General features: G+C 37.9%; 1 protein-coding gene across 2 annotated transcripts in view; it reads left to right on the plus strand.

Moving 5' to 3' along the window:
- nphp4 (nephronophthisis 4) overlaps positions 1-6,246 on the plus strand; it is a 298,208-nt gene extending 291,962 nt beyond the window's left edge. For both annotated transcript variants that reach the window (XM_062999062.1, XM_062999063.1), the window contains exon 30: positions 5,061-6,246. In XM_062999062.1, coding sequence (XP_062855132.1) covers positions 5,061-5,201 — 141 coding nt within the window. In that variant the 3' untranslated portion in view covers positions 5,202-6,246. The remainder of the gene's footprint in view (positions 1-5,060) is intronic.
- The last annotated feature ends 5,978 nt before the right edge of the window (positions 6,247-12,224 follow it).

Below are 12,224 nucleotides of genomic sequence, written 5' to 3' on the forward strand. Positions count from 1 at the left end.
GTGGTTGTATACCCACATAGTGCATCTATATGGTAGGTGTAGCTCATAAAATGACCAAGGAATTTACTTAATAGAATGGGAACCTTATTAAGTGGCTGATGAGTGCATTTCCCTTATACACTGCTAGGCCAGAGACATGTAGCTACCATTTGTAACCTGTAGGTTCAGCTATTTCAGCCAAACATTTATAACAAGTGACTTAATGACTTTAAATAAGGCACTAACATACAATGCCACCTTTCCACCATTTCAACAATTGAAATTGCTGTTAAATATTTTAATAAAAGAAACAGTGGAGGAAACAGTGTAAAGCATACTGCCAATGGACTCTGGAGCATTGAAATAGAGATCATGCTTTACCATCTTCATCATTTGGCAAAAGTAATAGTCTAGGACTGGTAATGGTACTCTGTAAGATGGAGTTCTGAGAAAAACTGGGCTTTCAGCATTTTGCGGCACTTTGTGGAAGGTGTGTGATATTTTTTGCATAGCAATTTTCTCTCTTCCTGTGCAAAGTGAGATCCATATGAAAATAGTCTGCTGCGTTAGGTTCTGAACAACCTGAAAGATAAGTTCTCAACAACTGTACAACATCTGTGCAATTAATAGGAACATCAACTGACAGTCAAGCCTTATTGCTAAACAACTCTCAAACCTCATTAATCTTCTTCTGGCTGGATGGTAGCAACTCCCTGTAGTAATGTTTTAAATTCTAGTGTAAAGTTTTCCCAGAAGGCTGGAGGGCTCTATATTACCTCATAGTAGTGTTCATGTCTTTTCTTTCTTTCTTTCTTTCTTTCTTTTTTTCTTTCTTTCTTTCTTATTTTCTTTCTTTCCTTTTTCTTTCTTATTTTCTTTCTTTCCTTTTTCTTTCTTTCTTTCTTATTTTCCTATTTTCTTTCTTTATTTTCTTTCTTTCCTTTTTCTTTCTTTCTTATTTTCTTTCTTATTTTCTTTCTTTCTTATTTTCTTTCTTTCTTGTTTTCTTTTTCTATCTCATTTTCTTTCTTTCTTTCTTATTTTCTTTCTTTCTTATTTTCTTTGTTTCTTATTTTCTTTTTCTTTCTCATTTTCTTTCTTTCTTCTTTCTTTCTTATTTTCTTTCTTTCATATTTTCTTTTTCTTATTTTCTTTTTCTTTCTTTCTTCTTTCTTTCTTCTTTTCTTTCTTTCTTATTGTCTTTCTTTCTTATTTTCTTTCTTTTTTCTTTCTTATTTTCTTTCTTTTTTCTTTCTTATTTTCTTTCTTCCTTTTTTCTTTCTTCCTTTTTTCTTTCTTTCTTTCTTTTTTCTTTTTCTCTTTCTTTTTTCTTTCTTCCTTTTTTCCATTTTCTTTCTTTTTTCTTTCTTACTTTTTTCTTTCTTTCACTATCTGATTTTCTCTCTCATTATTTTTCATTAGTCCTACTTTTCTGTTTCTTTTTTCTTCCTTTGTACTTTACTGTTTCTTGCATGCATTCTATACTTCCCTTTTGCCCTGTTTTATTTTCTTTCTTTTTTCTTTCTTCTTCCCCGCTTGCTTGTTGTATCCCCTTTCTTTTTTCCTTCTTTATTTCTTTTTTCTTTCTTTCTTTGTGTTAGCTTAAACAATGTTCTTAATAAAAGCTCATGACAATGATCATCTTTTTTCCTTTTCTCCATCTTTCCCTCGCTTTTTTGTTTTTATTCTTTACTTACCTCCTCTCTCTCAATCTGTTTTCTTTATCCTGGCTTCATTCTCTACCCTTTTCCTTTCTTCCCTCCTTCCTTCTTTGCTTTATCCTTTTCTTCTTCTACTTTTAAAACAATGAGTAGAACTATCAGTGATGGACAAATAATGCATTTATTAACTATCCCACTCTGTAAACAAGTTTTCTAATGTGTTTGCCTTATAATAGGCTAATGTTGCTTTAAAATGCTTAAACTTAACTTCAAAAGGCAGATAGCATAATTTAACCCACATGTATAATTTGTTAAATAGCCAAGTCAGTTATTACAACCTAGATTTAATTAGTGGGGCAACATGAAAGCTTTTGTCCTGTCATTGAAAAGCTTAGAAGTTTGAACCCAGACAATTCCACTAGCCATCCATGGACAGACCACAGAACTAATTATACTTGCTCTTTGTTTGGAAGGGATCTAATTTCTGTCTCCTGTACCAAACACTAGCCAGACACACAAAATGTGAGCGTATAAATAGGAGCAGTCAGCATTTACTCCAGACACTTTCATCTGCCTACTGGCATTACATGCACCATCTGGTAAAAAGTTGGTGGCTGGCTTTCTATGTCTCCAGGCACAGAGAAGCCTTCACCTCAAGGCAGAATTGGCAGCATTAAACAAATGAATGTGCAAATTTTATCTCCTTCAGATTGGTTATGTAACTTCACACTGTCACTTCAAGCCCTAAAAATGTGAAAGCAAAACACCTTTTCTTGATGCTACTTGTATTTTAATACTATAACAAAGCAGAAAACCCACAAGTAATATGAAATGTGGACATGCTATCTCAGCAAAGCCCAGAGTCTCCAAGCATCATCATGGGTCAAATAAAAATGCCGAAACTCATAAGAAAGTGAAATGGGAAAAGATAGAGGGGACTCTTCCCTACAGTACCAAATGGAGGTATACTTTCATAAAGGAAGTGTGATAGAAAGGACAAGGGACATAGATCAGAAAAATGACTTGGGAATGTCACTTTATTGCAGAACTTTAAACTCATATCATTTTTTCCTTCTCTGAGCCAGGCTCTGTAAAAAAAAAAAGCTTTAAAGATTTTATGGAGGGTTATTTAAGAATTTGTGTCAGGCCCTTACATGTTCTTTAGTGAGAAGCTATTTTGTTTTCCAAGATAGAAGACAACAAACCTGTGAAAAACAGGTCATTAACTGTAGAACATGTCCCTATGGAGCGGAGGACAATACCTGTAGCTTGTATAGCTATATGCTAGACTGTAATTAGGGCCCGGTGATAAATTGCTTTAGTGTCATTTACAGGCAGCATGCACTATATAGCTGCTCTTTCCAGCTCTGAACCGTAGTACTTCTTCAGGGTCAAAAACGATTTTTTTATCACTTTCACCCAGAAAAGTAATGATATTGCAAATTAATAAAAGTGTTCATTTCATCATTGAGTGCACTTGCTGATTTGTGCCTCATGCGCAGGTGGCATGTGTGCCATTTTTTAAACATACTGCGCAAAACAGTGCTAGACCAAAAACACAACAAATAAAAATGATAAAACTCATCCAGGAGGAAAATAGCATGGTCTTATTGCCCGACTAATAGTTGTTTTTCCCTTTAAAGAAGAATAACTGTGTCATCTTGAAGCAGTTGGTGAGTCTGGAAAGAAAGAAATCGATATTTGTGTGTGTTTTGAGGAGATTACTGTATAAATCTACAACACTGGGCTGTATATCTCAGCAGGCCATTAAAGACATTACAGAGAGAAAAATGGCAAAGGAGCGAGAATAGTTCGGCTTCTATACGTTTCTAAGTTAAACTTGGGGTTTTCTAAGTTTTATTAAGTTATTTTTATTAAATATCGTCAGGTCGATTTTGACTCCTGGCAACCATATGGATAGTGCTTCTCCAGTCAATCCTGTCGTCGTTTTTTATCTTTAGGCTTCTTGATGGCTTATTATTCATTTTATTGTGTCTATTTATCTAGTTGCTGGTCTTCCTTTTCTTTTTTTCACCTTTAACTCTTTCAAGCACTATTGTCTTTTGTAATTAATTGGGTCTTCCCAAAATAAGAGAGCTTTAGTTTGGTCATCTGGCCTTCAAGTGAAACTTCAGGTTTGATTTAGTCAAGGATCTATTCGTTTGTCTTGTTTGACATCCAATACACTTTTAAAAGTCTTTACCAGCACCGTAATTCAAGGGCATTGATATTCCTTGACCCTTTTTCCATTGTTGTGTTGCACATGTGTCCATTGTAGGTGCTTTGACTAACCTGCTACCTTGCAGCCTCATACACTAAAGGGTTTGATGCCCTGTGTATTGTAAGACATTAAACTCTTCACCAGTATTAAAACAATATGCAATCTGAGCCACAGTAGCTCTTCTGTTTGTCTGTACCTGACTCCAGAGTCCCCCTGTCCTCTGGCACTAATGAGTCTTGGCCATCCAGCAGCCTGTCAGTGGTTTGTGGCAGATTCCTCCTTGGACACTGTCAGTGGGTACTCACCATGACTGTTTGTGAGCACATCTTGAGATAGTCCAACTTGGATGTCTTGCCATAACAATCCGGCTGTAATCAAAGTCACCCAAGTCTTTATGGTCACCCATATCTGCTGCATTCAACATCTGTACTATGAGTAACTACCGTCAATCCTGCATTTAAAGGTGAAGGTGGTCCTAATATTTCGGCTCATCAGTATGTACATACACCTGTATGAAGTATGTTGACACCTGACCATGATTGGTAAAATGGAGTTGTTGCATCTATAATGGCCTTTACTCTTATAGGACGGCTTTACACAAAAAAGCTTTCTGTAGAATTTGTGCCCATTTGTGAAGGGGATTTGTGTGGTCAGGCACTGATATGTATTAAGACCTGGCTTGAGGTAGAAATTCCAATTCATCCCAAAGATGTTTAATAGGTTTGAGGTCAACACTAGTTAAACAATATCTTTTAAGAAAAATTATCCCAGCTTGTTTGGAAGCTGGGGTCAGAGCTCAGGGTCAGCCATTGTATGGCGCCCCAGGAGCAGACAGGGTTAAGGGCCTTGCTCAAGGGCCCAACAGTGGCTGCATAGCAGAGCCTGGATTCAAACCAACAATCTTCCAATTGAGAGCCCAAACCTCTACCCACAAGGCTACCACTTATGGACATGTACACATGGCACAGGCGTTGAGAAAGAAGTAAGGGCCTTCTCCAAACTGTTGCCACCAAGCATCTTATTTATTTTATATACTGATTTTATACACCTTTAAGCAATGGATAGGGGTAAAACCTGAACTCCACGATAAAGAAGGGTTTTTACATATCCTTGATTATATAGTGTAGATTAATGGTTTAAAACGACATGTATTCAATCTTAACCTTGATCTGTATGTACGAATATGTTTGTGTTTATAGATTGATGGAGGTGCGAGCTACAGCATCGGTCTCCGTTTTGCTCCCAGTCAAGGCGTTGGTGCTGAAGAGATCCTTGTATTCATCAATGACCAGGAGGACAAGAACGAGGAGACATATTGCATCAAAGTTGTCTACACGTAGCACCAGCAAACAATGAGATGTGTCATCTGCTGTACAAATGTCTTTTTAAATGTCATCTTTTCTAACAAATAATTTATTTTCCTTTGTAAAGGATCACTTTATACTGTATCTTTTCACTTTATGCTGTATCTTTAAGACACATGTATATGTTTAATATTTTACACAGCAAAGCATCTGAAATGTGATATGTTTTCAAATATTTTACATATGGATGGTGCCTTCATAATATTTACAGACATAAAGATGAACCAATAATCCAAACACTTTTTGACCATATTTAGAAGGTTTGTTATTGGAGATTGAAACCTAGATCTGATGTAGTCTGTTGGCCTCATGTGTTTTTTACACTTTTCTGTTTTGTGTAGCCCTGCTATCTCAGAGATTTCTTACATCGATGACTTTATACAGAGACTGAGCACATCTCCAAATCAGAGCTTCTACACAGAGTGTTTTTTACTAAAGATCTGCAATGAGTTGGCAGTTTTTCAGGTATATCTACCATGTGTCTTCACAAATTAGTCACTAGCCACACTCACTAAGAGCTGCTGTGCTTTTCACTTATTATCCATACATTAATGAAGAAAATGCCACCACTGGAACACCATTGATGTAAACTGTTATAGTCGTGACTTTTCAGCAAGTGATCATAACCAATAGCCGTTATAATATGTAATATTATGTGTTCCCAGTCCCTAAGATAAGAATTTAGGTAATACTTTAAATAGTTGCTAGACATTTACCTCCAAATACAAAGCTGACCCACCTGACATGGTATACCTGTTTGCCTACATATATTTACAATGTGCAAGCCAATAATATTTATGCATACATGGAGCTATATTATGACTAGGACTTATATTGAGGGCTTTAAGGTTCAAGATGATGAATTTGTATTCTGCAGTGCTGGCTACAATCAAACATGGCTGTGTTTAAATGGCTTAATTGGCCTATCAATTAAATTGGTTGACTGGTTGATTGAGTAACCAAGGCTGACATGGGTATTGAATAACATCCTTGAATAAATACAATTGTTTGACAAATCTGTTATGGTTTTACCCAAGTTTCTTTTGTGTATTGTTTTGTTTTATGATCTACAATTATTAAATATGACAAATATAATATCGATGATAATATCGTAATGATACAAGGAATCAAGTGCTCCCTATAAACACTTCACCCTTCTATATGAAAAGGGGTAGTAATCTTTTCCCTAAAAACTGGATATTTTAAGTAGCTTTTTGTCACCTGCATAAGCCTTTCAGTAAACACATTTGTTTCTGTTTAACATTGTGTTAAAGCTCCAGCAGGTTGCTGCTCTCTCCCTAGTGACATCAAAGTTATTACTTTGCAGAGATTAAGTACATTCTGGGAGTTTTTCTGTTTAACTGGCACATGCACAGTGGACATTTTTGGCTTTTTCCCTACTGAACTGAACCCTCTGTAGTGGGCCATTATCAACTGGGTTCAGTAGGGACGCTGTCCTCCCAAAGCTCTTGCTCAAAGGTCTTACAGAGGCAGCATGGCAGAGCTGGGATTCGGACTCTCAACCTTTTGATTATCAGCCCAAAGCTCTACCCACTGGACTATCACTTTCCCTATTCCTGTTCCTAAACCTTTTCCTATTGTGATTGTCCTTATTAAATCAAGTGCTCCATATAAACACCTCAAAAACCTTCTATATATAGAGGGGTAGTGAGCTTCTCACTAAAAATGGGATATTTTAAGTAGCTTTTTGTCACCGTTCCCTGCATAAGCCTTTCAATAAACACGTGTTTCTGTTTAACATTTGGTTAAAGCTCCAGCAGGTTGCTGCTCTCTCCCTAGTGATATCAAAGTTATTACTTTGCAGAGACTAAGAGCGTTATGGGTGTTTTTCTGTTTAACTGGTACATGCACAGTGGATGTTTTGGTTTTCCCCACTGAACTGAACCCTCTGTAGTGGGCCATTAAGGATGCTGTTCTCCCAAACCTCACGCTCAAGGGCCCAACAGTGGCAGCATGGCAGAGCCGGGATTCTGACTCTCAAGCTTTTGATTGTTAGCCCAAAGTTCTACTCACTAGACTACCACTGTCCCTATTCCTATACCTAAACCTTTTCCTATTGTGATTGTCTTTATTAAATCAAGTGCCTCCTATAAACACCTCAAAAACCTTCTATATGAAAAGCAGTAGTGAGCTTCTCTCAAAAAACTGGATATTTTAAGTAGCTTTTAGTCAGCATTTCCTGCATAAGCCTTTCAGTGAACACATTTGTTTCTGTTTACCATTTGGTTAAAGCTCCAGCAGGTTGCTGCTCTCTCCCTAGTGATATCAAAGTTATTACTTTGCAGAGATTAGAAGCATTCTGGGAGTTTTTCTGTTTAACTGGCACATGCACAGTGGACGTTTTGGCTTTTTCCCTACTGAACTGGACCCTCTGTAGTGGGCCATTATCAACTCAGTTCAGTAGGGATGCTGTCTTCCCAAAGCTCTTGCTCAAGGGTCCAACAGAGGCAGCATGGCAGAGCTGGGATTCGGACTCTTAACCTTTTGATTGTTAGCCCCAAGCTCTACCCACTAGGCTACCTATTGCTAAACCTTTTCCTATTGTGATTGTCCTTATTAAATAAAGTGCCTCCAATAAACACCTCAAAAACCTTCTATATGAAAAGCGGTAGTAAGCTTTTCCCTAAAAATTTGATATTTTAAGTAGCTTTTTGTCACCGTTCCCTGCATAAGCCTTTCAGTAAACACATTTGTTTCTGTTTAACATTTGGTTAAAGCTCCAGCAGGTTGCTGCTCTCTCCCTAGTGATATCAAAGTTATTACTTTGCAGAGACCAAAGTTTGGTTGGGAGTGGGAGTTTTTCTGTTTAACTGGCACATGCACAGTGGACTTTTTGGTTTTCCCCACTGAACTGGACCCTCCACTGTAGTGGGCTATTATCAACTCAGTTCAATAGGGATGCTGTCCTCCCAAAGCTCATGATCAAGACATACTGATGCTTGCTGCTAGGTAGGAATATACAGTGTACTGGTCAATTAAAATTTAGAGCAGTGCTTTCCTAACTTTAGAGTTCTTATTACCCCTGACCCCCAACATATAGTTAAAGCAATCATATAAATTCACTTTGCAGATATAAAATTAGCAACTGTAGTCATTTGTTGCTCTGAACACTTTGGTAATTCTCTTTATTGCTTTCTCAAAAAGAATCAGTGCTGTTCCTATAGGTGTTCCTTTTTTATTGATGGGCAGGGTGGGGGACCAAAGTGTACAGAGCAACAGAGGAGCTGCAGTCAGTACTTGTATACCTACAACATGCATATAATTGGTAGATCTTGGGAGACTCCAAATTCTGCAGCCTATTCACTCCAGTTCAGACTCAACATGTCAGGAAGACATACAATACTGTAATGTGTGTGCACACATTCACACACACACACAAATATTTTCAGAACCCATTTACAGTTCAGATGTGCTTACTAGATATGAAAAATGATGTGTAAGTTGATTAAATGTTTATTATTGAGCAGAATCAGGGATTTGTTTTTGGCAGATAGTTTTCTTAGCTTTGTTTTTAAGATAAAGAGAGCAAATGTAAATCTAAAAATGATTCTTATGTACCATTATGACTACCCCTTGAGGTACGCATAACCCAGTCAGTAACATGCACAGATTTGTCAGCTGTCATCATCTTAACAGAAGCTTTTTGCTTAATATTGCTGGAATTTCTCATGCTCATCGTTTCGTGCTTAAAATGTTGAGCAGCACTGGCTGCCATCTGCTATCTGATTAGTTGTCCATTTGTAAGTCCTGCAAAAAAGTTTATATTCCAGAGCTGATTTAGTTGATGCAATTAGGTGAGGCTGCGGTGGCAGTATAAATCCTTATTGATATAAAATTGTTTACAGTGATAACTAACGATCATAACCACATCTAAGACACTTTTCTACATAGTCACCTTCTGATGCATTTTTCCCAGCGTTGTACCAACTTTTTAATGCCATCAGCAAAAATAGTTTTGGTTGAGCGTGTAGCCCCTGATGCACCACTGCTTTCACATCATCACCACATTAAAATCTTCTTTCCCTTAAAGCTTCTCTGAGCGGTCTAAAAAGGTGGAAATCAGATGGAGCTAAATCTGGACTGTAAGCTCTTTCTCAGTCTCTTAGACACGACCAATTACTACTCCTCCCACCCTTACCATTTCCACTGAAAATATAAAAGTGCAGAAACTTTTTGAAGAACCCACCTTTAACAGTAAACATGTCACATTTTACTGAATGAATAAATAAATAAATGAAACTAATTGGCCATCAAATTAGGAACATCAAACTACTGTGTAGGCATCTCATTTCCTTGCTCTCTGAACAGCTTTGATTTTTTTATTTTTTTTATTTTACAAGATGATTAACATTGCTTTAAAATTTTGGTCCATGATGTAATTGCTGCAAATTTGTCAACTTTTCAAACCCACATAAATCCTTTACTTCCCAAAGGTGCTCTACTGAATTCATATGCAGTGACTAAAGAAGCCCCTGACCAATAACCATTGTTACGTTTGTAGAACCAGCTAAAGAAGACTCTGAAATGGTGCATAATGTTGCTGGAACTAACCATTATAAGATCTATACATTGCCTCTTATTTCTACATTCAGGAAGCCTTTTTCGAATCAGTTTGAATAACTTGCTGTATCTGTTCACTCTCAGTTGTCTTCATTCTCTCATATCTTCCCTTTTCAAGTTTATCTTTGGAAGAGAAGCATCATGACATCAAACCCATGTCAGCTGACTGGTGAACCAAGTAGCTGGTTGGCTGTCTGGTCACGGTTTCACCTATCCACTCTCTCCCATCATTTGTAGCTAGATAGATGGGAGAATTATTCTAAAGAAGAAAGTCGATAAATTGTGACCATAAGGGAAAGCACAGGGTAAGACAGTTTGCTTATGTAGGCTGTGACATTTTAACAATGCTCAACTAGTATTAGTGGGCCTGGTGTGTGCCACAAAACACAAACCTCAGGCCAATTAGCTTTAACTGTTGACACATGGCAGGTTAGCTCCGGAGATTCATGTTATTTAAGCCCTGTTCTGACATGTCACAGAAGAAATCAACAAACATAACATGACATTTTTTCCTATTGTAAACCGCTGAATTTTACTCAGGAGTGAAACCCAGTGCAGTGTTTCGCTGTTGTAGCCCATCTGTCTGAAGGCCTAATTCGATTTTCTGGTCACTGTGGTTAAAAAGAGTTGTTATTTGAATTCTATCAGATTGAACAAGTCTGGCTATTTTACTCTAACAGTCTAAAGCAACAATGTAGGTACCAACAATGACTCCACGGTCAAAGTCACTGCAATTAAATTTACAATGTTAAAAAAACAACAGCGCTTTAATGCAAACTGGAATTTTATTTGGTCTTTGTTTCTGCATTTTCCCCTTTTTCTCCCAATCTAGTCGTATCCAATTACCCAGATGTATTACCTCTACTGCTGAAGACCCTTGCCCTGGCCGAGGAGAGCCCCACCTGACATGTTTATTGACGTGCAGTAGCCAGCCACTTTTTCACTTCTAAGAGTCATGCACTGATATCCATTATTTCCTGTCTCTGTACAGGCGTCATCGACCTGCCAGCAAAGTCTGCAATTGCAGCAGCAATAAGAAATCCTTTTGGCCCTCCCCCAGACATGGCCAGTACTGTCTGTGCAGGTTGTTGTTTGGTTGTTTTTAGCATAAACATGTGTTTTCATGTTGATTAATCTAAAGCAAATACAACAGTAATCACATGAAGAATGCCTTTATGTGTCATATATACATATACAGATGTACAGTACAGTGAAATTCTTTTTTTGCATATCTCATCTTGTTTGGAAGCTGGGGTCAGAGCGCAGGGTCAGCCATTGTAAGGCTCACCAGGAGCAGACAGGGTTAAGGGCCTTGCTCAAGGGCCCAACAGTGGCTGCATAGCAGAGGCTGGATTTGAACCGACAATCTTCCAATTGATAGCCCAAAGCTCCACCCACTAGGCTACCACTGTCCACCACATTTATAGTCCTAAAGTGCTACTTTAATTTCACTAATGATGTGAGGAGATAATAATATGACTGCAAATATTGTCTGCCAGACTCAGGCTCTTGGAAACCATCCTGATTTTGTTTAAAATTCAGAATCATTACTTGGCCCAGTGTTTTATTTGTTACGAAAAACTGTTTAATTAAAAGCAGGAGCATCAGTGTTCCATAACCTTCAGGTCCAAAAGCGAGAGGCTTAAGCATTAAGTATCATTTTAAATGAAGTACTGTAACAGGGTGGTGAGAGTACACAGAAGAGGACTCCCCACTGAAGTAATTCTGGTTTCAAGTACTGAGACTGGGCAGAATCAATAGGAAACCTCCGAAGCACTAGCTAAGGCTAATAGGTAACCATGCAAAAAAAAAAAAAAACAACCGCCCAATGAGGCAGAAATGGAAACCAGATTATTGGGAATAAAACCGAGTGCTTAACTAAGTGAGCTAAACGGCCGCCTGGCCATCCACTCAGTATAACAAGGAAAAAGGAGACGGAAACAACTTTTCCTTTAGAGCAATTCTACTATCTAGCTACAACTAATGGGAGAGTGGATAGGTGGAACTGTGACCAGCCAGCCAACCAGCTACTCGGTCCACCAGTCAAGGGAGATCAAGGAAGAAACGCACAACATTCGACCACCTTACCTACTGAGAAAATGACTCAGCACTGCATGGGCGTTCAATGTTTCCTTAAATATCCCTGAAATCAGGTTCTGAGTGTTAGAGCTGGAATTTGTAGTTAACTTAAAACAACAATGGGTTGATTTACGCTTCCTGCCACAAGAGTAACCCTGCTTCCCATCAGACTTTAGACTGCTATATGTGAACAAGTGCATTGTTGCCCAATTATTGCCATCAAGACAAGAAGAATCCTTCTGGAACCCAGTGCCATGGTGAAGTAGCTCTAGATTGTTTCTAGAGGGAGGTGTTGAAACATCTGTATTATTCTTGTCTTTAATTTTAAGTTTCCTAAAT

The sequence above is a fragment of the Trichomycterus rosablanca genome, chromosome 7 (assembly GCF_030014385.1).
Source record: "Trichomycterus rosablanca isolate fTriRos1 chromosome 7, fTriRos1.hap1, whole genome shotgun sequence".
NCBI classification, from domain to species: Eukaryota; Metazoa; Chordata; class Actinopteri; order Siluriformes; family Trichomycteridae; genus Trichomycterus; species Trichomycterus rosablanca.